This window comes from Gymnodraco acuticeps, unplaced genomic scaffold (genome assembly GCF_902827175.1).
Source record: "Gymnodraco acuticeps unplaced genomic scaffold, fGymAcu1.1, whole genome shotgun sequence".
In the NCBI taxonomy this organism is placed as follows: Eukaryota; Metazoa; Chordata; class Actinopteri; order Perciformes; family Bathydraconidae; genus Gymnodraco; species Gymnodraco acuticeps.
In genome coordinates, this window is record NW_022990990.1 from 475,288 (window position 1) to 501,117 (window position 25,830).

At 40.2% G+C, this 25,830-nt stretch overlaps 4 protein-coding genes across 5 annotated transcripts; 3 read left to right on the forward strand and 1 right to left on the reverse strand.

The window, feature by feature from the left end:
- Positions 1–83: 83 nt before the first annotated feature.
- On the reverse strand, positions 84–11,068 carry atp6v1e1b (ATPase H+ transporting V1 subunit E1b). Its single transcript, XM_034235841.1, has 10 exons — positions 10,952–11,068; positions 10,769–10,830; positions 8,329–8,394; positions 7,358–7,467; positions 7,061–7,127; positions 6,849–6,938; positions 5,639–5,707; positions 5,435–5,529; positions 4,818–4,905; positions 84–754 (listed from the first exon to the last, which is right to left on the reverse strand). The coding sequence occupies exons 2-10, from the start codon at positions 10,799–10,801 to the stop codon at positions 692–694; spliced, it is 681 nt and encodes a 226-aa protein (XP_034091732.1). The 5' UTR covers positions 10,802–10,830; positions 10,952–11,068; the 3' UTR covers positions 84–691.
- On the forward strand, positions 10,800–16,142 carry LOC117559166 (bcl-2-like protein 13). Its single transcript, XM_034235849.1, has 3 exons — positions 10,800–10,811; positions 12,084–12,269; positions 14,975–16,142. The coding sequence occupies exons 1-3, from the start codon at positions 10,800–10,802 to the stop codon at positions 15,881–15,883; spliced, it is 1,107 nt and encodes a 368-aa protein (XP_034091740.1). The 3' UTR covers positions 15,884–16,142.
- Positions 16,143–19,415: 3,273 nt separating this feature from the next.
- Positions 19,416–21,871, forward strand: spic (Spi-C transcription factor (Spi-1/PU.1 related)). 2 transcript variants are annotated; one of them, XM_034235839.1, is made up of 5 exons: positions 19,416–19,473; positions 19,621–19,708; positions 19,921–20,042; positions 20,120–20,231; positions 20,311–21,871. In XM_034235839.1, the coding sequence occupies exons 1-5, from the start codon at positions 19,435–19,437 to the stop codon at positions 20,781–20,783; spliced, it is 834 nt and encodes a 277-aa protein (XP_034091730.1). In that variant the 5' UTR covers positions 19,416–19,434; the 3' UTR covers positions 20,784–21,871. The 2 variants fall into 2 exon arrangements, with proteins under 2 accessions (XP_034091730.1, XP_034091731.1); XM_034235840.1 differs by having other exon boundaries at positions 20,123–20,231.
- A 328-nt stretch (positions 21,872–22,199) lies between these two features.
- On the forward strand, positions 22,200–23,648 carry spi2 (Spi-2 proto-oncogene). The gene is made up of 5 exons (XM_034235850.1): positions 22,200–22,409; positions 22,508–22,592; positions 22,666–22,766; positions 22,858–22,996; positions 23,356–23,648. The coding sequence occupies exons 1-5, from the start codon at positions 22,407–22,409 to the stop codon at positions 23,646–23,648; spliced, it is 621 nt and encodes a 206-aa protein (XP_034091741.1). The 5' UTR covers positions 22,200–22,406.
- The last annotated feature ends 2,182 nt before the right edge of the window (positions 23,649–25,830 follow it).

The window sequence follows — 25,830 nt, forward strand, 5'->3', positions numbered from 1 at the left end:
CTAATGAATGAAGCATGATTGCAAAAACATGTCAAAAAACTGACATTGACTGAAGAAAAATAAACAAATAATGAGCACAGACGTGGGACTAATGATTTATAATTGTATTTCATTTAACATTTCCACAATATAACATCTTTAGTTTAAGACAAAAAAAGACAAAACAACAACCACACATAATTTAATCAGGATACATCATATACACACAGTGGACCCTCTGGAATGATATCAGCCACTCGTTTAATTCATGACAGAACACCAATAAATTAACTCTGTAACGCCGTGTACGGCCCTCAGCGTTGCTTCCAGGATGCCATTTACTTTCTCAGTAATTGGTTGGAGCAGACATCCATTAGCAACACAATGCCCCATGCAACTTATAACACGTGGGGTAGAGGTTACCGAAACGGGGGAACCGTGACTCGAAAGCTGTGTTTGTCATGATCCAATTAGAGGACAAAGGGGAGCAGCGGAGTATACAACTGTGCAGTACCCACAATGCACGTCTGTAATGTTGAGCTGCAGCGTCTATATTGTCCCTTAATGCACAGAAAAATACAGCAATACATCACACAACAATATCTTTTGCATCGGAGATTTGTTTCACAGACAGAGGAATGACGTCTTTCTTGTGACACAAGAAGAAATACAAAATAACAAGGAGAGATTTTCGCGAATACAGCGGAGCCACTTAGTCCAAAAACTTGCGGTTGGGGTTAACGCCGAAGAGAGACACTCGGACTTCAGGCATCATCTGAAACACAGATACACAGATTATTGTAAACAGGAGGCAAATAAAGATTTATTTGCTGATTTTTCCCCGAATCATTGATTGGTCAAAAAATACATTGAAAAATAGTGCCCCAAATATTTTCCTAATACCTGAGAGGACAAAATTGTCAAGTCTAAAACCAATAGATATGCATAGGGATGGTAACAGAGTATTCCTACATTCTGGTACTTTTTTACTAAAGTACAAGATCTGAGTACTTCTCCCACCTTCTCTAATGGAGTGAAGAGTGCGGAAATAATTATATTTCAAGTTAGAAACGGAGTTGGTTTGATAACATTTAAGTAGCAATAGTAAATATTAAATCTTCTAAATATTTTTTTTAAATTTCCCCAGTACTGATAACAAAACCAATAACGTTGAGCTTATCGATACCACGGTTTTTAAAAATGTAGCCCCGAGGCCCGTTTAATACCGGGTTTCAGTACCCATCCCTAGATATACAGTGGGGCAAAAAAGTATTTAGTCAGCCACCAATTGTGCAAGTTCTCCCACTTAAAAAGATGAGGCCTGTAATTTTCATCCTAGGTGTACCTCAACTATTGCCCCTTTCACACCAACGCGTTTTCAGCTCCGGCTCGGAGCTGGAGCCTGAAAAGTACCGTTTTTTCCTGTTCACACCGCAGAGGCTCCACATTTTTTTCGGTCTAGAGGCAAGAGCTTCGGAGCTAAGAGGCGGCGTCGCTTACGTCTCTCTTACGTTGAGGCGGGGGCAGGGGCAGAGAAGAAAGGCCCTGTCACACTGTCCCGAAATTGACACCCGATGGACACACGATAAAGGAAATGTTCAAATTCGGCTGTGATCGTAGCAACATCGGGCCATTCGTGAGGGCATCTTAAGCCATCGTATGACCGCCGGTGGAGTTTCTCAGGCTCCGGCAGCAATTTAGTGAGCGGCAACTTCGTAAGGCACTCGTGAGGACATCTTGTCAAATCGTGTCATCTTCGTGTTATCATCGGTGCATTCGCCCTCACTCTGATCGGGGCGAATGCCCGATGGCACCGATGATAACACGATGCCCTCACGATGGCCTTACGAAGGGCACAATTGACACACGAATTCAACACGAAAATGAACCTTCGCAAGGTCCTTCGGCAATTTTTTGGCATGCCAAAGATTTTGCCACCGCTCCCGAAGTTGCTGCCGGAGCCTGAGAAACTCCACCGGCGGTCATACGATGGCTTAAGATGCCCGCACGAATGGCCCGATGTTGCTACGATCACAGCCGAATTTGAACATTTCCTTTATCGTGTGTCCATCGGGTTGTTTTATTGCACAACAAAATCATGTAAATATATTATGTAAATAACCCAATTTATGTTCTGTGAAACTAAAAAGGATATAATATCTTATTTTGAAGGACAGTTGACAGGAAGTTGTTGTTGTTATGGAAACAACATTACGGAGAAAACGTAATATTTTCTACATATAACGACGGATAAAGTAAAGAACAAAGTCTGAAGATATCAGTACAGTATCATAGTACTGTAACACAATTGTTTTTGGTACTTTCATTGCAGTTGTATGTCTTAAATGTAATGTAAATGTTGCCTTCGTGTGTGGTTCGGGGCCATCATCGTGCGAAATTCACAATTCCATATTCGTGTGTCCATCGGGTGTCAATTTCGGGACAGTGTGACAGGGCCTGAAGTCTTGCATTTCGCATGTGATGTTTGTAAAGTTCCAAGTAAAGTCGTCCCTTGTAACGTCGTCCGATGCCTTCCATTTAGTTTCGTAAGAGGATAACCAAAGCGAACAGCGCTTCAATACAATCGGCCATTGTTTTTGTTGTCGATGTGAGGGATTTCCGCGCGGTTTGGATTTTATAAATCAGGCACATAAACGGTGACGTCATGACGCAGCAGCGGCAGCTCTGGGCGGTGTGAACAGAGCGGGAGCAGAAAAGGGAAACGTTTTCTGTAAGTCTTCACAAGGTTTTCACACACTGTTGCTGGTATTTTGGCCCATTCCTCCATGCAGATCTCCTCTAGAGCAGTGATGTTTTGGGGCTGTCGCTGGGCAACACGGACTTTCAACTCCCTCCAAAGATTTTCTATGGGGTTGAGATCTGGAGACTGGCTAGGCCACTCCAGGACCTTGAAATGCTTCTTATGAAGCCACTCTTTCGTTGCCCGGGCGGTGTGTTTGGGATCATTGTCATGCTGAAAGACCCAGCCACGTTTCATCTTCAATGCCCTTGCTGATGGAAGGAGGTTGTCACTCAAAATCTCACGATACATGGCCCCATTCATTCTTTCCTTTACACGGATCAGTCATCCTGGTCCCTTTGCAGAAAAACAGCCCCAAAGCATGATGTTTCCACCCCCATGTTTCACAGTAGGTATGGTGTTCTTTGGATGCAACTCAGCATTCTTTCTCCTCCAAACACGTCTAGTTGAGTTTTTACCAAAAAGTTCTATTTTGGTTTCATCTGACCATATGACATTCTCCCAATCCTCTTCTGGATCATCTAAATGCTCTCTAGCAAACTTCAGACGGGCCTGGACATGTACTGGCTTAAGCAGGGGGACACGTCTGGCACTGCAGGATTTGAGTCCCTGGCGGCGTAGTGTGTTACTGATGGTAGCCTTTGTTACTTTGGTCCCAGCTCTCTGCAGGTCATTGACTAGGTCCCCCCGTGTGGTTCTGGGATTTTTGCTCACTGTTCTTGTGATCATTTTGACCCCACGGGGTGAGATCTTGCGTGGAGCCCCAGATCGAGGGAGATTATCAGTGGTCTTGTATGTCTTCCATTTTCTAATAATTGCTCCCACAGTTGATTTCTTCACACCAAGCTGCTTACCTATTGCAGATTCAGTTTTCCCAGCCTGGTGCAGGTCTACAATGTTGTTTCTGGTGTCCTTTGACAGCTCTTTGGTCTTGGCCATAGTGGAGTTTGGAGTGTGACTGTTTGAGGTTGTGGACAGGTGTCTTTTATACTGATAACGAGTTCAAACAGGTGCCATTAATACAGTTAACAAGTGGAGGACAGAGGAGGCTCTTAAAGAAGAAGTTACAGGTCTGTGAGAGCCAGAAATCTTGTTTGTTTGTAGGTGACCAAATACTTATTTTACCAAGGAATTTACCAATTAATTCATTAAAAATCCTACAATGTGATTTCCTGGATTCTTTCCTCCCATTCTGTCTCTCATAGTTGAAGTGTACCTAGGATGAAAATTACAGGCCTCTCATATTTTTAAGTGGGAGAACTTGCACAATTGGTGGCTGACTAAATACTTTTCTGCCCCACTGTACTTAGGTTTAAGAATACGCAGCTAGGGAACATTTTAGGAGACCATAGAGGTAAAGACTACCCAACATGAAATATGACACAAAGCTCAGAATTAGTAAGTGTAAGCTAAATGTTCAATATATCCTAAAAACAACTTAAATTGCTACATAAATGTAAACTTGAATTTGTTGATAAGACCGATTTAAAAGTACTCATAAATAAATGAATGATAACAGACATATTTATCCATAAAACATGTGTCGCTCCAACTTGTGACACATGGGGTCACTTGTTGTTTCTCATGTAATGAATGTAAAGCTTGCCTAACGTGAGAGCTACGCTAATGTCATTTGGTCAAATGCCTCTTAACAACCACATCCCTCATTTCAAATGGAAATTCAATTCAAAGCAATAAAAAGGCAATTCATGTATTTATTTGACCTTTGTTTAGCCAGAGAAAGAAACCTCACTGAGCTAAATATATATATTGGTTAGGTGTATGCTCACTGTAAAAGCAAAGGAGAGTTCCTCTAAATGTTTTCTATTCTCAAAATAAATAAAGAATAATAGTCTATAAAAAAATAAAGTTTGGGGTTCTTTGAAACTACTGTAAACGTACCTATATCCAATTTGTTGAAATAAATGCATTGATGACACGTAGGAACAAGATATTTTCAACATGAAATTAATTAAAGAGGGGATTAATAATAAATAAATAAAGGTTAGAAATGAAACTTGAAAGAAGGTTTATTATGCAGGTTTAAGAAATGAAGGATTTGAGAGTGATAATATACCTGCTGAGCCATGAGGTCCAGTCTGCTCTCCATCGTGTTGGCCACCTTGATCTTCCCGTTAGCATTATAGATCTCCACGCCTCCAGCACTGAAGAAGAAGACGACAAACATGGCGATAAATCTAACTTTATTTTCAACTACGTTTTTGTCAGTGTCTCTTCTAAATCCAGAAAAACTCTCTCTCAGTCAGGCATGTTTAGTTCAGTCACAGAGAGAGAGCGTTTGGTCAACATCAAAAGTCAATCTGTTTGGCAAGGAATAAAATACTGAGAGACAGCTGTTAGACGGTGGTGTCTGCACCACAAGGCAGTACAAGTTGTAAAGTTGTAAACTAAATGAATGATCCCAAAGATATTGAGTTTAATATGATATGAATCAGAAAATAAACTGAAAATCTTGAAATGTAGAGGCTAAAAACAACATTTTCTGACTTTTGCCCATAAAATGTATTGAATTACTTTTTCATTATAAAAGAATGGGCTATTACTTTTTTATTGACTGATTCATTGTATGCAGTTCTACTGTTAAATAATTGAGATCTCAATATTGAATAATATGATGCAAAAAAGTTTAGTTTCAGGGGTCATTTCAACTTGATGATGAAATGTGATGCTTACACGTCGGGGGAGATGAAGTTGTCCTGGTCGATGCGGACCTCGATGTTGATCTTCACAGCGGCTTTATAAATAGGAATATTCCTCTGGATGGAAGCCTGGACGGCAAAAAGTCACAACACAATTTAGAATCAGAACTGATTTTAAGAGCAGGAACATCAAATATTTGTGATCAAATAAACAACTTGAACTCTCTAACGGACTCACCTGTACCATCTGCACGTCCTGTTTACGGCAGCGAATCGTCACTTTGGGCTCCAGGAGCTGATACAATCCCTGGTACGAAAAAGATTATGAAAAGATCATCAAACCTCTGTTTTTAAAATCTCAAAACAGCCTCATCATAAACATACACACTCAGTCAGACACACTCATGCAGTCTGATACAACCATTCTGCAATACATCCTCCCTGTACTCAGATGCTGTTGAAAGATGTTGAGAAAGCCTTAGATGAATATGCAGGAGGCAGTTTGTGCCCCTATAATGACTATTGAGTGCCTTTATTGATGTCAATGGGGTGGACAAAATAGCAGAAACACCTGTCTGTCAGCAAAAAACACAACAAGCTTTTTATTAGCAACCCCCCACTTTAAAATGTTCTTTTAGTCTTTATTATTTACCTACCTTTATATTGTTTTATTTATTTTATAGGTCAGAAGGATTTTATCTTATATTATTAATCTAACATCAAATCAAGTTTTATTTATATAGCACATTTAAAAGCGATTTTTGGTCGAGCCAAAGTGCTGTACATATAATAAAAACACATTACTACAATCACAATAAAAGACAATAATTTGCAACAGAAGTATAACAAACAAAAACACAGGGAATAGTCAGGTGTCGTGCTCCGACTAGAAGGCCAGAGAGAAGAAGTGAGTCTTTAGCGAGGATTTAAAAGCCCCTAGGGTCTGGGCCGACCTCACATGGAGGGGCAGACTATTCCAGAGCCTGGGGCCAGCCGCTGCAAAGGCTCGGTGCCCTCTGGTTTTGAGCCTGGTCTTGGGCACTATCAGCAACAGCTGGTCAGCAGACCTTAAAGCTCTGCCTGGGGTGTAGCGATGGAGGAGATCGGCTATATAGGCAGGAGCCAGCCCATTTAGGGCTTTGAAAACAAATAAAAGGAGTTTAAAATCAATTCGGAACCAAATTGGAAGCCAGTGTAGTGAGGCCAGAATTGGGGTGATATGGTCACGCTTTTTATGGCCAGTTAGAAGCCTTGCAGCTGCGTTCTGGACTAGCTGCAGGTGTTTAATTGAGGCCTGGTCCATACCCACATACAGAGCGTTGCAATAGTCCAGTCTTGAGGTTACAAAGGCGTTAATAACCCTTTCTAGATCTTTAAAAGATAAATACGACTTGGTTTTGGCCAAGTCTTATTTTAAATAAGAGCAGAAGCTGAGAGGATAAACCCACCTGTAGGATCAAGCCGTCCATCAGAGCTGGATACTTGGCTGGGTCTTTTGCGATGTTCCCGAGCCGTTGGCGGGCCTCATTCAGCATTTCCTGAGGACACAAATACACACGGGGTTCCTATTATTCACATATGGTGCACTTACACAATCAATCTCTTCTCTGTATGCACAGTATGACAGCATGATGACAGAGCCTGAGTTATAACTGCTTACCGAGATCATATCGTCCCGGGCCTTCAACACCTTCAGGCGAGCCTGGTTCATCAGGTTTGACATCTGACTGTTAAGTAGACAAATAGCAAACACATTGGGTCTGTTTAGACTTGTGAGGGATTTTTTTTGTGTGGAAAACCCTAAGACTGTTTTGGGCCAGGTCACAAAAGCGTCATTGTAGGATAAAGTGATTGAATCAAATCCCGGAAACTCTGTGTCACACGTACAGATATTTCTTTGTCCTTAAAAAGGGAAGAGGACTGGATGTGTCCTGTGATGTGTCTCGCTTTGACTTACATTTTCTTCTGCTGCTCGATCTGCTTCTCCTTCTTCTCATAGTACTCCATGATCTTCAGCCTCTGGGTTTGGACCAGACGGCCCTTCTCAATGTTGAACTCCTCTTCTGCCTGCAGGAGGAGACATAGTTATATCTTTCTGTTTCTGTGATCTTCAACCAATAATCAGTTCTGCTGGTGTATTTGTGATATGAAAGACACGCGTGTAAATAAAAAATAGTACACATCAGAATATGAAAGGCTATTACCTTTGGAGCTATAAATATGGCATAACATTGTGAAATAAATGTAGTTATATTTAAAAATAAAAAGACACTTTTTATGCATAACAAGACAAAACCTAAAAGTATAAAATGTTATTTTTTTTAAATAGAGAAAAAGAGCACATCCTTATATCAAAGAATTAAAAACAGTGATTTTTAAATGTTTTAAATCAAACTTTGTGTGCTCTTAGCGCCCCTAGTGGTAAGCATCACAAAGGAACAAATGGATAGGATTCATGCATTTTAAAACTTGTAAACTTATTTTTAATGTAGAATCAATGCCTTTAATTATGTATGTTAATTGTCTGATGTTATGCATCCGTGTATGTTTGTCTGTGCTTATAATATATATATATATATTTTAATATTGTGTTAACATCAACACCTGTAAATACATGAAAACTGAAACTAAACTCAGTCAGATGAGTGCACAGCACAACAGTGCATTTGGAATACATTTTTAAAAAAAAGGCCATAACTGCTACATTACAGGCCCAAATGTGATCAAATCTAGAATAAAGATACATGTTTATGCTGACAAGAATTAGTTCATTCTTTTTCCACTTTTCTCTCCTCTCACTTCCTGTCAGCTCTCTACTGCTGACTCATTAATAGAAGCACAACATGTCCAAAAGAATACGACTTAAAAAAAGGAAGGGATTATTAATCATCCCTCGGGGCTTCTCTTCACAGCACTGTGTGATATTACCTTTGCATCAATTTCTTCTGCCTTCTCGTTGGCCTCCTGTTCAATGAAGGCCATCATGTGCTTGATCTGTACACAGGAGGAAGACATTAATACCATCAGGCTTCCTCAACAAAAGAGATATAGATTCCCCCCACATGTGTTATGGATTTAAACGCACAGTTTCAAAATGAACATTCAGTCTTAGGAACTAACTGCAAATCGTCATCTCTCTCTTAATGAACTCAGAGGCGATCGTCACCCTGCTGTGAAGCGACTCTGTCGTCTTACTTTAGAACACTGGTGAGGAATGTCTCTGCCAGCCGTGTAAGAAGTATTAGAAGCATTTACTCAAGTAAAACAACCTAAACCACAGGGTGAAAACACTACTCTTAAATCATAAGTTCTGCATTTGAAACCTGAATTAAGCAGAAGTATATTTTGGGAAGATGTGCGAATAGTACTTGAAGTTTGAGCAGTTAAAGGCTCCATGTTGTTGGTAGTCTTTATAAGATGTTTATGGAGTACATGTTTTCTACATGAATGCGTGTGTTGCATGTTACACCTGTAGATGTTCAAAGGAACACATTATGCTTCAGTTTAGGGTAAAAAAAAAAGGGTACATGGAATTGTAATCGGACAGGGTTACTTGGAGAGGGTCCGAGTCCGACCCTTGTCAATTAACTACAGGGGTCCCTCAGGGCTCTGTTCTTGGTCCCCTCCTCTTCTCCTTCTACACAAATTTGCTCGGATCAGTCATTAGCCCGCATGGTTTTTCTTACCACTGCTACGCTGACGACACCCAATTAATTCTGTCCTTTCTCCGCTCAGAGACTCAGGTCGTGGCACGCATCTCTGCTTGTCTAGCTGACATCTCTCAGTGGATGTCTGATCATCACCTCAAGCTCAACCTTGACAAGACTGAACTGCTTTTCCTTCCGGGAAAAGATTGTCCCACTCTTGACCTAACAATCAACATTGGCACCTCTGTTGTTTCCCCGACTCAGACTGCAAGGAATCTGGGTGTGACCCTAGATAACAACCTGTCCTTCACTGCAAACATAGCTGCTACAACCTGCTGCTGCAGATACACGCTTTACAACATCAGGAGGATACGTCCCCAGCTGACCCAGAAAGCAACGCAGGTTCTGGTCCAGGCCCTCGTCATCTCACGCCTAGACTACTGCAACTCCCTCCTGGCTGGTCTACCTGCATGTGCCATCCGACCTCTGCAGCTCATCCAGAATGCAGCGGCTCGCCTGGTCTTCAACCTTCCTAAATTCTCCCACACCACGTCGCTCCTCCGCTCCCTTCACTGGCTTCCGATAACTGCTAGAATCCACTTCAAGACACTGGTACTTGCTTACCATGCTGCGAATGGATCTGGCCCTTCCTATATCCAGGACATGGTTAAACCGTACACCCCAGCACGTGCACTCCGCTCTGCATCAACCAAACGGCTCGCTGCACCCTCGCTGCGAAGGGGACCCAAGTTCCCATCAGCAAAAACACGTGGGTTTGCTATCCTGGCTCCTAAATGGTGGAATGAGCTCCCCATTGACATCAGGACAGCAGATAGCTTACACATCTTCCGGCGCAGACTGAAAACTCATCTCTTTCGACTCCACTTCGAGCGATAGAACTATTAACAAAGCACTTATATACTAATAAAGGGCTGGCTTATCTAAAGCCAGTTGAGTAGCACTTGCAATGTTGTTTCTCTATGAAGCCTGATGTACTTATATGATTCTGTTTTCTTCAAGTTTGTATTTTGTTGGTCGAACGCACTTATTGTAAGTCACTTTGGATAAAAGCGTCAGCTAAATGTAATGTAACATAAAAAAGTAAAGCTGGCAACTTTTGTTGAGAAAATACAAATATTTGTCTCTGGGATGTAGTGGATTATTAGTATAAGGTGCATTAAAAGAACATACTCAAGTTCTCAAATACAATTAATGTGTACCTCATTAAATTCATAGTTTATTGTAACCACCAATGAACACTTGACCTTAACTTGTGTACAGTTAGCTTCTGCAGCATTGCATTTGCTCATATGGAGGTTATTTCCAGTAAAGAGTCCAGACTGTGGCTCACTCACTCCTAGTTCCTCATCATGTGCTGATCATGTGATCATCCAGTAATATGAACCTCTAAATATCACCCATACGACCCAGCACAGGTTTCAAAATGGTTGCTTATTTAGCTATAACACGCATATTTACGTATAAACCCTCCATTCAAAACACACCCTCAATCATCGCATTGTGTATAGTTAGGGTTTATATCAATGCTAACCTCCTGCAGCTATCTCAATGTCATTATGTTGCACACACTGTGTATTGAAGCTACTAGAAACATTTCACAGTGTGTTAATGAGACGATTAGCAACGTGAAACTGATCTAGCATCGACCAAAGAGAAACAGGTGGATAGTGACAGTATTGAAGGTTAAAAGGGGTTATTACCTGCTTCTGAACGTCGGCATCGCTAAGCGCCATGGCTGCAGCTGTCAGAGGTCCGTGCAGGCCTGCGAGCAGAATTAACAAAAAAATACAATAATTAAAACCGCCGAAAAATAAAACAAAGCATGAATGATAACAAGGGTATGTTAACAATGCAATGAGAGCCTTAAATCCGTGTATATTTACCCAAATATCACAGACGAGGAGGTATGAATTAAATCGCCGCAGTCGTGACTCGTAAAGATGTCTACGGAGGATCAGCTGATTGGCGTCATCACATGATGTTTACTTCCGGTCGAGCAGCCAATCACGTGAGAGAATAAGAGACGCGTTTAACTTGCTGCAGAAAGCAGGAAAATTATGTGATGTTTTTGATAAAAGAACACAAAAATACGTCGCATACATTTGTAAGTTTGTATAGTACCATTACTAATAATATAGGAACAGCAATGATTATACAGACACGAACATTCAAAAATAAAACACGTACTTTTTTCCTCAACAAAGTTGAGTAATATGTGAAAGTATGTTCTTATTCGACTAATACAGAGGCTGTCAAGTCACTAAAAATGTAGGTTTTTTAATTTTTGTCTTGTGTTATATACACCTGTCTCTTTTTAAAATGGTTTTAGTTATACACTTTCCCCTGTAAGCTCTTACTCAATGTGTATCATGTTGTTTCCTTTAAGTTCTTTAATGTTTTTATCAGCTATATTCTGTACTATTTGTCATTTTTATAGCTAATTTACTGACAATGAATTGCATATATTTAAAATATTAAATATGTACTTCATTTAAATGTAATCAATTTAAATGTAGTGTTAGTCTCTTGTATTTGATTATTTCATTGTTTTACAATCTTGTACATGTTGCCATGCAGGTGTACCATTTAAAAGCCTCCCCTGGCATAGTTTCCATTCTTGTAACACCTCTCACCAGCAGAGGGAAGTAGAATATGGAAAGTTCAGCTTTAGAAATAGCTCTTCTCCTCGTCTGGCATGCGTTTTACACTTGGTGTCACAGCAGCACACTGTGGACTGACTAATAATATGCTGTTTGGACAGTGGACATAAAACTCCAGAGGCTTGTTTACCAGAATAAAACACTCACCCACTGATCTCTGCTGACCCTCCAGAGACTGTGAACACACAGGGTAAAGTCTGATTGAAACATTCAAATCATTTTTCACCTTTTACCTGCATTTTCCTAATCTTTTTCATTCTGAGCAGCCAGCAAAGTCACTACTGCCTGCTCTCCAGCCAACTGTTATGTCATAGATTTTGGTAGTGGGGTGGGTGAGAGAGAGAGAGACTGATAGGGGGAGAGGGAGGGGGAGAGACTTGTGCACAGCTTGTCCATCTTGTTAGTCCTGTGCCAGCTCCAGCATGCATGTCTGCCTATCTGTTGTTGTGTGGCTTCGTGTCTGAATGCACGTCTCACTTTGATCTCCAGCGTCTGCTTCTCATCTAGCATCTCGTTCACCACCGTCACCAAGAAGACACAGGTATACTCTGTTTTTATTTACATTGCAGAACGTTTTAGCAAAGTCTGAAATCAGAAGAAAGAAAGTTGAATGCATATACTGATCTGAACGTGATCTGATCTCTCCTTTGCTTGTCAGGCTTTGTTAAAAGTGTGTCATCTGTAAACATGTCAAGGGTCATTACAGGTCACTCTAATGTTTTGAAGGACAAAACTTCACCTTGCACAATGCAAATAAACTAACATGAGAGGCTAGTTTGTTTTATCTCAATAAGATCCTGCACTTTGACATTGACAGCTGACCTTTTGTAAATGATTTTATCTGATATCCCTCTGTCCTCATCTCACTTTAGCACAGATACAGTGCCTTAAATCTTCTTGATTATTTACTTCACCATGAGTCTGTTATTGCTAGGATAGGATCAATGGAAATCCAATTACTCAAGTAGGCCAGTAAGCAAAAGAAGGGTCACAGAGGAGAAAGGGTTGATTGGTTTCAGTGCAGGCAGGGACACAGGAGAGACTCTGTTTGTGAACGTTTCAAATGTTTGGGTGACCAACTTGAATGTTTCAGGTCTACAGAGCACACAGCTTGGGTCAGACAATATGGCCGCTATTGGTCATTAAATGGGTGACAACAGGGGGGCGTCTCTCACAGTCTGCTCACTCTGGAAGAGGTGGAGCCAACATCAAAGGATTTAAGTCATGAGAGTATGAGACCATACAAAATATCCTCATCATGGATACAACAAAAAAGCTTTAACACAAAACTGAGCATTCATAATCAAGTAATTTAGCTCTTTCTGTGTACTGGAAATGTTTATTCAAGGCAAAATGAGCTTGTTTTTATTGATTTTGTCCAGCTGCTAGACTCAGTTTCAGAAGGTTTTATTGCACACAAAGTAACCAAGCTGTTGTGCAACAGGAAGGAAGGAAGGGGTTTGCTTTCCACTGTGAGGCAACACATGAAATATTGTTTTAGTCTGGGAATGCATGGGAATAAGGCAATAACAGAAAGTAATGAAAATCATGAATGTAAGAACACACTTTATATATTGATCGGACTTTTTTACACATAATAATAGTTGTGGATTGGGGAAGACTTTAAAGATTGGATAAACTAACTCTTAACCTTAGATTTTGAAACAAAAATAATTAGGGTCTAACAAAGGAAAGGGGAGCGTTGGATTTCTTGAATGCATCTCTGTTTTTGTTTTGATACATTATTGCATTTTTTTTGGAAACACTACTCTTATCGATTATTCTTGTTTACAAAAAGTAAAATGATTCACATTATTTAGGCAATAATCAGAAAAACGAAGTCACGTGATAAAGCCTTCTATCACAATCTAACATCTGAATAAAACTAATAACATTTCTGGCTACAACAACACTGGGTGGAGCTTAAAAAATTGGGCTGATTGAGGTACTAAAAACGTATTCCAGAAATGACATTAAGATACAGGTTCTTACATATTTAGATCCAATCCAAAACCAATCTCATCTGGAACTAGGTCTCAGGAGATATATCTCTAATACCTCAGAGGGCTCACACCTGACCTCTGTAATGAGAGGTGGTCTGAAACCAGAGCAAACATACAGTGAAGAGCAAGAATATCTATTCCGGGGTGGAATGGGGGCAAATACTTCATGCAATCAAAGCTGAGACGTGACACAAGGGGTGAGGAGGGTCACCTTGAGACACAAAAAAACACAAGAGTGGTCAAATTTAATCAGAAATTCTATTAAATTGACATCAAATGTTGTTATCAAAGTATTGTTAAGAATAAGTGTTGGGCTGCTGGAATTTTGGTGTTTCAGACACTCAATAACATGTCACTCCCACGCTGTGCTCCTACTTGTAGGATTCTCACGTAATGTAAAATCACTGGAATAGCTTCCACTCTTGGGTGACAGATGGAGATGTATATAGTGCCTAAACATAGTAAGATATGCAGGTCGAGGCTATAGATAGTCACAGCCGCTGCAATACAGAGCAGTCGGTGAGCAACTTTTTCCAACCACAGCGTCACTGATGTCACTGAGAACACTGACCTGTTGAAGTAAGCATGTTGCAGATCATTATTTACTAAAGCCACTGTGAGGAGAAATATTAGCTATGCTGAAACATTTGTCAATCTTTAGTTCAGTATTTGTGTTGGGTTCTCTGTGTCATATCATGCCTTGCTGTCTGCCACAATTTATTTTGTTGCATCAATTTGAAGTCAGAGATTTTCATAATGTACTAATTACATTATCAAGGGTACTAATGATGTACGTGTGATTGAATTAAAACACAACATGTTTAAGAAATGTGGACTTGAGTCACTTGATATGACATCATGAAATATAAGTGCTATATTTACATTAGTGTTAAAACAACTTTAAACAAAAAAATTGGTTGGGTTACGTTGCACTGTCATGTTTCTACAGTAGCTTTTTTTTAAATATTGTTTGTATTCCTGTAACAAAATAATGTCCATGTGTTGTCCCTTCTGAATTGTGGTGCTCCTTAAGAAGTTTTATGTTAAGTGATATCGATATTGATAACTAGTATTTTATGAGTTGAGCGAGGCGGTAGTCCTGAAAGAGGCAATGGCGTTAGTGTACATGGGTGTCCATGCAGTGGCTCCTTACTGCAGTAAAGAAAGGGTTATTCAAATCCCACACACTGAAACTGAAGTAAACTGAAAGTTCCCCCTCTGAAGATCTATTTTGTCTCTGCAGCAGCCGGTCTTCATTCTGGAGGGAAAGGCCCCAGTCGAGTCCAGTAGGGGGGATGGAGGAGATGGGGAGTCTGGTTCTCTCAGCCCCACCTCTGCTGCTCTGCCTCTGACCCACGCAGAGACTTTGGCCCCCTGGCAGAGCGAGAGCCTGCTGGCAGAGTCCTGGTCCACGGTGGGCGATGCAGACCCTGAGGACACCAAGAGCCTGGACAGCAATGACGACCAGGGGCTGGGCGGAGAGGAGAACCACTCCTCCAACTCTGACATGGTCCACCTAGAGCGAGAGGAGGCGGAGATGCTCGAGGAGGCAGAGAAGGAGGAGGCGGTGAGGAGGACAGAGGAGGAGGAAGACGACGACGAGCTGCAGACGAGCGTGATGAGTGTTTTAGGCGGGGAGAGGGAGCTGGTGGAGCTCAGAGAGGAGGAGCAGGACCTCATCGCCCCGGAAACCGAGGGGCTCCTGGTATCAGCGGAGGAGCCGCACAAGAGAAAGGAGCCGGCAGAGTTCATGCAGGTGGTTCCCCCCATGGCGCTGCCTCCTCTGCCTATCGTCAAGTTCGACCCCCCCTCCACTACCTCCACCCCGGTCCCTTCAACCACCAGCTCTGAAGCCGAGGAGCTCTACCCCACTCAGGGGCTCCAACCTCCTTCTATCCTTGCACGTATGGCAGCAGAGTCTCTGTCAGAGAGTCATGAGCAGCTACGATTCTCACAGATTCCCCTGTCGGATGTGGAGGGACATTCAGCCAAAGCCTCTGAAGCAGCACCAGAAAAGCCGGAGCCCCCCCCGCCCGCTGCGCCAGAGACTCCCACCCCTCTGAGCTCCACGGAGCTGCTGTGTGGAGGCGCAGCTCTGGTCGCGGTAGTGGGGATAGTGGCTTATGGTACTGTGGCCTACTGTAGAAAGTAGAACTAGAATCACCCTTTAAACACAAATTTGTAAATCTATTCCAAATGAAAATATTCCACTTAACTCTCTGAGTTCTGGATTTTACTCTTTGTATTGTAGTTATTATTAGACACATTAATTAGATTTTTCAGATTCGTTTTGTGCTACCTCAGCTCATGGCCTTTGTTTTTCTGTATACGATTGATCTCTGATCTCTAACATGTAAGCCTGGATGTAAAATCATGTGAAGGTAGAATTTTAAAGAATCCTGAAACTTGAACTTGATGTTTCTTTGTGTGATTGTGTCTCTTATTGCTTCACCAGAAAACAACATGAGGGATTCAATTAGACTCTCCAAGCTACATCATATTACTCTAGACTGCTCCTGCAAAGGAAAATACTCGTGAAAAGTACAAGTAACTCCAAATGACTTGTACTGCAGTACTTGAGCAAAACCACTGTAAAATGAACCTGTTTCTTGGCATTTTAGGGATAGAGCAAAAGGAGAAAAATCACTTATATTGTGATATATTAAATGATGGAACAATTGGACTGCAGGAACATTATAAAAGGTGTCTCTAACACCCCGATAATGTGCTCCTCAGGGCAGGAATTTGGGTGAAATGTGATATGTGTTCGTTTAGAGCCCTGTCCTGCCGTCTGCTGGACAGTCTGCAATATTTCAGCTTTCAACTTTTCAGGAAATATATTAAACTAAGAATTAATCAATAAAGAAACCTCTATTCTTCTATATCACTAACTATCATGCAATTTCTATGATTTATATATCCTTTTAGAATACTTACAGAATGGATGAGTAAGGCACCTTTTCTAAAAATTTGATTTAAAAAAAGTGAAATATACAACTTTGTTTGCACTGCAAAACAATACAAAGTTTAACTGGAATTATATTATATGAATTAAAAAAATTAATATAATAATCCATTTTTTTCCCGATGCTTCCCCCGAGGACACGAATGACTCTGTGGTCACACCAGCATTTATCCCGATAGCCTAATTATATACCAGTGGGTTTGAAACTTCTTGATTTTCGTCGAGTGCCAGTAAATAAAGAAGAACAATGGGGTTGACTGTGCTGCGGTTAGCCTGCCAACATGCACGCAGCTATTGAATTGAGAAGAGGAAGGAAAGTGCTACTCTGTTTGAAAAGATAAATGTACAGCATGTCTGCTCTGTCACAAAGACATACTGTATCACCTTCACAGACAAACAGGAATCTCTCTCTCCAAACACCTAACACCTAACCACATAGCAACAAATGCACTTTATTGAGTAATGCAAGAATGGCTACAATAATGATAAAAACTCTGAAAACTCTTTGAATAGTTTAAATATACAACAATTTATAAAATTATAATGTTACATTTTTTTATTCAATTTATTTTTAGCCTTTTTAAAAGCTGTTTCAGCTTTTCAAACATCAACATGTCAAAGGTCTTAGTGCTTCATTCAAGCAAAACTGAGCATGTTAATGTAGGGGATGACAGGAAATGTTGACTTTAATTAATTGTATTATGTCAACAGATTTCCCATAATTGTATTAGGTTAGTTGAAAGCAATGATATTAAGTTGAACCTAATCGTTTTTATTTTTAACTTAATATTATTGCTTTCAACTAACCTAATACAGTTATGTGACAACTGCATCAAATTAAAGTCAACGTATCAGTTTTTTCAGTGTTAGCTTTGTCTCAGGGGACATGTTAAACCCCTGGTATAGAAAATAATAGAGGAGGGGCTCCCTGGTAGCCCACCTTGCAAAGCAGGCATGAAAGAACTTCAAAAAGTCAACCAAGGAAAAAAGCATCCAACACCTTTGAAAGTAAATGATCTATTCAATATTAAAAAGGACAAAACACCTACAACACCTAACCCTAACCCCAGAGACAGATCTAATGGAGCCAGCTCTCACAGTGCCTGCAGCAGCAGCAAACATCTGGCAGGCTTCAGCTGCAGCCGACAGGTTGTGGTCTTTAAATTTATGGATTTAATTTGACAGAAATGTCCCCCTGAATGGACAGAGGGCCAGAAGGAGTGTGTGTGTAAGTCTGTGGTTCTTTGTTTTTTATCAGGGTGCTGCACAGGCAGGAAACACACACAAACACACATGATCTACCCTCATGCTTAATTGCATGCTTACACACACGCACGCACGCACGCACGCACGCACGCACGCACGCACGCACGCACGCACGCACGCACGTACGCACGCACGCACACACACACACACACACACACACACACACACACACACACACACACACACACACACACACACACCTATATAATATTAACAGGTAGGCGTTCAGGCCTCACCGCCGTCTACACGTAACGGGGCTGAAAGGGGAACTTCAGGAGCAAGTCAGTTGATATTTAAAACTGCACGGCTGAGAGAAATGCACTTCTCAAAAAGCCCTGTGTTTATTTGAACAAGAGGTGTTGGCTATATAAGGGGAAAAAACAGGCCTATAGTTTAACAGCGATCACTAGATCATTAACCATTAACCTTTACAATCATTTTTATCTGAAGCTGCGTTTATGGCGTTCTCGTTAATTGAAAAGTTAACAAGTCAAACATATATATATTTTTTCTTTTTATTTGGCACACCTGTAGAGTGCAGAATAGTGAGCCTGTTTTTTTTTTATGAAAAGTGGATTTAATGACTCAAAACAATTTTTACAGCAACTTTAAGGGGCAGCCAATAAACAATCTCTGAAAAAAACTAATCAGGCAGTATAAAACATTTATCTGAAATGATGAGCTATAAAACAATAAAACAAGTAATAAAGTGAAGACAGGAACAAAATTCCTGTTAGCAATATCCGATATCATTTGTGTGGCTTTGTGAGGAATATAAGTGATTTTTAATGTTGCTTTTAAATTAATATTTTACTATTTTCCATCCATTTATTTCTTTGTGTGCAACTTAATGCTATAATTGCAGGATAAATACTGCATCTTAATACATTTACTGAGGAAATATGCAATATGCAAAACGCAAAAGATATATTGTGGCATTTTAACATTCAATTAAAATGGAAATTAAGTAACAATGTTTACCACCTTTGATTTATAAGTTAGTGGTTGTGCAATATTTGTATTTTAAAAGCCCCACTGCACCCTCAAATGTTATGCAAATTTACATTGATCCACTTTATGACAGAAAACAAAACATCACAGAGGAACATTTCCTTCAATTCCATGATCTTCAATTTCAATATACAGATATTATAGATGCGTATGTTAGATTAATATCACGGACGTATGCAAATTCTCAGGTCAGGACTCTAATTGTGGGTATTCCTGGTGCACGGTTGCAATAAAAGAGGTTTTTGTAGTTTGGTAGATTGTGATCTCCCCTATGACGGACCGTGTGATGCTCGAATGTCTGTTTTCCAAAAAAGAAGAAGTGTTCAAATTTAAATTGACTGGCCTCTACCTATTCATGAAGCTGAACGGTGAACAGGTATTGGAGGTCTGCTACATATATATACCTGTCCACACACTGCGCACCTGAACTAGTGCGGCAGTGTTCACTTCCAAGGAGAGAAATGGCCTTGACTGAGGGCAACACTCAGACATCCAAGATGGTGAGTTGATAGGATGCTATACATTTTACATTACACTCATTTTAAAGCCTTAGACTTGTATTATCTAACTTTTTTTATTTTCCGAGAAAAAATACGATTAAAGATTAGATATTTGTGGGTGCTAATAAGGCTTTCTATCTATTGCAGACGTCAATGGACAACGACATCAACCAACATTTCCAGGATGCAATTGATGTGATTCAACAGCATTCAAACAATTCATATTACAATTCAGGTACAGTAAAAATGGCTGAGAATGGTTGCATAATTTACTGCAATAAGACATGATTATCAAACCTCTGCTATTTTATTTTAATATATTTTTCAATGCACAATGTTATGCTTATAAATCCACATCTTCCTCTCTTTTCTTTAATCTGTATAATTAATTGTATCACTTTCACTGATTCAATTATATCTGATCTAGTGTATTTTTTTTCATTTCAGAGTACACATATTATGAGACTCTTGGTTCGCAGCAGCAATCTCTGCAGTGTCAAATCTCCTGCTGCCTGGTCACACACCCGTCTGATGTACCGACTCCAGTTTACGACTGGAATGACATGGCTGTAAGTTGTGAACAAAAATCTGTATTTGTGTTTAAGATATAAAAACGTATTTTTGACTTGAAATGATTCTCTTATAGCAGCAGTCCTGGCCTCAGGTCATCCCGGATGTTTCCTTGGGTCACTCTGCGCACTGCAATGAATCGCCTCATTTCTACTCTATCTTACCACCACAGAGGAACAACAAATCAGGTAATCAGGTTAAGGTGTTCAGCATACCTTATTCATTTAAAATTATTTGTGACTAAAACGACCAATTCCATCTCCTCAGGTCGTAAGAAGCTCAGACTTTATGAATACCTCCATGAAGCACTGAATGACCCCAACATGGGCGACTCAATCCAGTGGACGGATAACAGCAGCGGCACCTTCCACTTCATCTCCAAGAACAAGGAGAAGCTGGCCGAGTGCTGGGGCCAACGCAAGGGCAACCGCAAGACCATGACCTATCAGAAGATGGCCAGGGCGCTGAGAAACTACAGTCGCACCGGGGAGATCATCAAGGTGCGCCGCAAACTCACGTATCAGTTCAACCCAGACATCCTACACAGGCTGGGCTCAGCACACCTGTCTGGCCGCCCGGCAGCTCAGGAGGAGGCCCACCCCCGGCAGCCCAGCCCCGCCGAACAGAGCTACTGCGGCCCTGCAGCGGCCGACTGGCACACCTGGTACGGACACTACCAGCTGCAGGAGGAAAATGACCTGGCCTCCAGCTTCACTTCACAAAACACAACCAAACTCTGAGCTGCTTCTGATCACTGAGGGGGAAAATAACTTAATAAGGCTTTTCAAAGACTTCAGTTTTTCCACTCTCAAACCTTCTGGGTCCACATCCAGTCCCTGAACCTACTACAGGCTATGGAGCTATTAATGTAATAAAAGCTGTTTAAATAACCTTTATTATCAAATGGGTATGTTCCATAAAGAGAAGTGTTACTGTAAATGAAATTGTAAATGTGAGGGCTAAATTATATAACCCCTAGATTTCCATAAAAATAAAAATAAACACCTAAATCTAACAGAAAAGTGAACATTTGGATATAATTAGATTTAATTGAAATCATGCTTCTATTTGTGCTGCAACTTATGGTAGCACATTTGTAATGAAGCTCTTATTAAGGGTCTGATTAACAAGAACTTAACAGGTTTTCGAAAAGTGAGCCCATATTTAGTCAATTTACGTTTTGTGTCACACATTTCTTTTGTGGATTTATACCTTGCCAGTAAAATGTTTCACTGTAAATCAATTGTAAATACTTTAAAAACGACTAAATGAATAGTTTGAGAAACTTCTCTAAAGTTCATAAAGAATAGAGATGTATATTCTATTTCTATAGATTTGATTGACAATGTCCTAAATGTTACTTTAAAGAAAGATTTAGAAATATTCAAAGGACAAAATGCAGTTATATATTCAACGATGCTTACATATACTTATGAGGAAAAACACAAGGCGTAGGGTTAAGTTCTTCACTTTAGTCTGAGGAATTAAAAGTTATCTTTAAAAAAAATATATATATTACTTTATAAGATGGCAGCTAGAAGCATAAAAAGGTGAACAAACCGGTCACCTGCAACAGGTGTTCATTTTAAACAATTGACCCGTTGCAATACAAATAACTCTAAGGTCTTTACAAGACGGTGGGAGAGATAATGAGGATTATTTTATAAAAATTATAACAATTTCTACTTATAAATTTGTCTATGGCTCCTGTTTTTTAAACAACCAGTTATAAGCATTACCTTATGAAATGTAAAGAATTGTTCTTGTTTTGTATACTGATTAACTTATTGTGTATAAAGAAAAGTTTGCTATTAGAGTCATTTTTTGTATTAACCTTTTTATTTGAATAAAACCAATAAATCTATCTTACTCTCACTTGTGTTTTATTTGACTGACTTTATAACAAAAAGCCACGCTCACGTCTTTTGTCACGAAAATAGAAAACTGTGAAATGATCAGCGTCTTGAAAGATTTTGGCACCGTCTCCATTGAAATATTGCAACAAGCGCACTACAAAATCTGAAATTAAGACACATCCTGTGAGGAAAAATGTGGCAGCAAGTGTGTTTTTCCTGAAAAGAGAGCGTTGTGTAGACGCTGCCTTCAGGCCCGGTCTTATCTGCTTCAGCGGGGAGGATGTGGTCAGTGCTGGGAGGCTTTGTTGATGGGTTGACTGGTGCCGGTGATGGGGCTTTGTGGGATGGTGGTCATTGTTCCTGTGAGCATTGGGTAGCAAACGTCTGGTGTTGTGCAGAAAGCCCCGCTGCTGTGGGGGGTATAATAAGAGTCTGTACACTTGAGCGTCTCAAAGTCAGTTTTGTGAAATTTGCCAAACTGCAAGGACTGTACTGCATTCAACAGCAATGGTAAAGGATGATATTAAGTATTACCTTAAAATATCATTCCAAGGCAAAATGTTGAATGTTATTAGGTATTCAAAGCTGATTTATTTTGTATTCATCAGAATTCTTACCAGGAGTCTCAATCAGATTTGGAGGTGATCCTAGAGTTCCTAGAGGAGTACTACAGACAACATGCTGCAGAAAAAGGTAAGAGGAAAGCCTGGGAAAGGAAACTACAACACCTAAAGATGAACTTAATCTTCATTTTTGCTTTTTACAGTGGACGATGTGTATTGGTTTGCAGGTGCGCCTGTTGATGAAATATTTTCCACTCTGGAAGCAGAACCGTGCGAGCAACGCTGGATGTGTTATGAGCCACCTGTAAGCATTACAATGTTTTTTCCTCATAAGGCACCTGTATTTATAATTTAGTAAAATGTGCAAAATGTATCCTTGTTTTTCTTTATCAAAGATCATCAAACATGAACCTCTGCTGGCACACGTCGCCCCACACGCTCTCAGCCACAACACAACAGCAACATTGTTTGAGCGTGGGTCACTGCCAAACTTTGTATCAACAACACAAGCAACCAAACACACAGCGGGGAGTGGTGAGTTCTCCTTTTTTTGGTCACTAGATACTGTTATTGCTCTGGTTGCTAGTAGCCTGGGGGAACCAATACCAAGAGACCTTCCCTTTACTGTAAAAAAACAATTAAGCTGTGCATGGCTTAGCTCTGTGGTGTTTTTTACATATCTATCAGATAACCGCAGTGTTTACAGCCATACCCTCTCCACTGAAAGGCATCCATCGATGTGGAGATTTTCTGGGAATTGTTGTATTTGAGGAAATGATTAACTCTAACAGCACCAACTGTTTTAAAGTGGCACAGCTGCTGTTATATTCCAAAATGCCCTCTTCTAAATCCCTATCAGGTGTAGCCACTTACTGTTTGCTCCATGGTTGCAGGTGGAAAGGTGCGCCTCTTTCACTTTCTGTTTGAGATGTTGGAGGATCCGAACATGGCCCACTGCGTGTCCTGGGTGCCAGCATCGGCCGGCGTTTTCCACTTCTCCTCCACCAACAAGGACCAGGTGGCGGCACTGTGGGGACAGAGGAAGGGCAACAAGAGGCCCATGACCTACCAGAAGATGTCCCGCGCCCTGAGGAACTACGCCCGGTCCGGAGAGATCTTCAAGGTGAAGAAGAAGCTCACCTACCAATTCAGCCAAGAGACACTGATGTTACTGCGGAAGTGTTAACGTGGTGATCTGTAGGGTGGACTAGATTTTGTGTAGCTCATTTTCACGTCATATATATAAACCTCCTTTTTTATCCTTATATTTAATCTAACAGCTAACACTTTCCAGTGTGTCAATATTGTGAGCAAAAAACTGTTCTTTTTAGATAGTACATGCATTGAGTTTATGGTGTAAATAATAAATAAAAAACATATTTCACTTTTGCAAAGCTGTCATCATTTTATTGTGTTTTTATATTATTTTAGGTAAGAATTGTTCTTAGCTGATATAGATAAAGGCTAATTCTATGTTTAGTATGTCAAGGTAAAAGATAACATGTCAGCCACACTATATTTTGAAGTACAGTATAAGGATTAGATTGTCTATTATTAATATGTATAAGACTATAAAACAACAGTATAGATGGAAACAAAGTTGAATTCAGCAATACGTCTCTAAAGTAAGGCAAGGCAAGTTTATTTATATAGCACTTTTCAACACAAGGCAATTCAAAGTGCTTTACAAAAAATGAAAGAGATTAAGAAAATGGCATTTAAAATCAGTCATTAAAAAGAAAAGCTAATAACATAAACATTAAAAGAAAAAATACATGGATAAAAGTTACAGTGCTGTCAATTAAACATTAAAAGAAAAAAGTACATGGATAAAAGTTACAGTGCAGTCTAAGATATGAATAGTTCAATTAAAAGCAGCGACAAAAAGAAAAGTCTTCAGCCTGGATTTAAAAGTAGTCAGAGTTGTAGCGGACCTGCAGGTTTCTGGGAGTTTGTTCCAGATATTTGGAGCATAATAACTGAACGCTGCTTTACCATGTTTAGTTCTGACTCTGGGGACAGAAAGCTGAAGTAAGTAGTTTTTATATACTGTATAATATTGCAATTGACTAACCCTAACCCTTATCATAATTTATTCATATTTTCTATGATTTCCGGCATACATAAAACATGCCGTAAAACATTAGTATTACAATAATAAGAAAAGAAAAACAACATTATATAAATAACATGTCAGTACGTGTTTAGATCAGTAATATACAAATTATCTAAAATCAACAGTAGATTTATTTCTCAACCAACCACATAGTAATTATACTGGTCAACATAAATCTCAAAAGGCAGTTCAGGTCTCCCATTGAGTAGATTCCTACTGAGACTAATGTGCCTCTTCGCCTGTTTTCCTTTATGTACAATCTTTGGCTGGCTGCAAAGATCCAGAGGGTGTCAGTGTAGTCCATCTCAAAGCCCCTCTGCCTCTTTTCCCTTTCCCTGTGGTGTGACCTCATGGCTAAATCGCCTCTGTGATGTGAACCCTCGGCCATCCCGGGAAATACCAAATGGTTTTGTGCTGTAGCAGACCCACATGATACCTCCCTAAGCCTAGTATTTACTGCTGGTGCCCACTGCGGGTTATAAATGGGTGAACTGAGCTATGAGTGTCTGTTACCAAGAAAGGCCACATACAAAAAGTCATGTACGAAACTTCTTAATTAAAAACTTCCACATCACATGACATGTGTTCGCCTGCATGTGACTCATTTTGAGGACCTTTCTCTTTGCTATGATTGTTCAAGCAAATATCTGAGAGTGGATATAGGCGGCATTCCTGTGCACAGACATTATCTACGGCCCCTAAAATAGAGCTGTGCCTTGTCTTGACTGTCCTATTGGCTTGTCTGAGGATTTAAATGTGAATGTTTTAAGTGCACTTCCATGTTCAGATCATTAACATGCTAAAGTGGTAAAGATATTTTTAGATTCTCTGCAGACACCTGGTACTGTCCAGGCTTGCTGGAGCTCGTCCAAATCCAGCAGCCTTGTTGTTTAATCTTCGCAACCTTTGATCGGACACCACATCTGATTTATCACTTGTGGTTTGGCGTGCTAAAAAGATGAATTAGGACCAAAGCAGCAACATCAATGACATCATTCACAATGAAACTCTCTTTTCATGTCAGATACACATGTCAAATGTCAAGGTCTATGGCAGCTTTCTCAGTATAGGCCATATAAACACCACCCAGTCATCTCCTCAGTATTTATTTGCCAGTTTAAAAAGCCTGCTTTCCTTGGACAGCATTCCCCCTGGAAAAGGGATATCTGCGGCATGTCGCAGCATTCCCTCTCAAACTTTTTATATAACTTGTTCAGATTGTTTATCTACGTGCTCTGTACATGTTGTCAAT

What these genes read in the sequence shown, in the direction of transcription:
- LOC117559166 (XM_034235849.1), top strand. An exon ending in CCGTCACCAAGAAGACACAG is followed by an intron (nt 12,270 to 14,974) that starts GTATACTCTGTT and finishes TTGTCTCTGCAG; the next exon opens with CAGCCGGTCTTCATTCTGGA.
- atp6v1e1b (XM_034235841.1), bottom strand. Translation starts at nt 10,801, where the DNA reads ATGGCGCTTAGCGATGCCGACGTTCAGAAGCAG. An exon ending in CCCGGGACGATATGATCTCG is followed by an intron (nt 6,939 to 7,060) that starts GTAAGCAGTTAT and finishes TTGTGTCCTCAG; the next exon opens with GAAATGCTGAATGAGGCCCG. An exon ending in AGGACGTGCAGATGGTACAG is followed by an intron (nt 5,530 to 5,638) that starts GTGAGTCCGTTA and finishes TTTGCCGTCCAG; the next exon opens with GCTTCCATCCAGAGGAATAT.
- spic (XM_034235839.1), top strand. Translation starts at nt 19,435, where the DNA reads ATGGCCTTGACTGAGGGCAACACTCAGACATCCAAGATG. An exon ending in ACACTCAGACATCCAAGATG is followed by an intron (nt 19,474 to 19,620) that starts GTGAGTTGATAG and finishes TATCTATTGCAG; the next exon opens with ACGTCAATGGACAACGACAT. An exon ending in ACAGAGGAACAACAAATCAG is followed by an intron (nt 20,232 to 20,310) that starts GTAATCAGGTTA and finishes CCATCTCCTCAG; the next exon opens with GTCGTAAGAAGCTCAGACTT.
- spi2 (XM_034235850.1), top strand. An exon ending in GGATGTGTTATGAGCCACCT is followed by an intron (nt 22,767 to 22,857) that starts GTAAGCATTACA and finishes TCTTTATCAAAG; the next exon opens with ATCATCAAACATGAACCTCT. An exon ending in CAAACACACAGCGGGGAGTG is followed by an intron (nt 22,997 to 23,355) that starts GTGAGTTCTCCT and finishes CCATGGTTGCAG; the next exon opens with GTGGAAAGGTGCGCCTCTTT.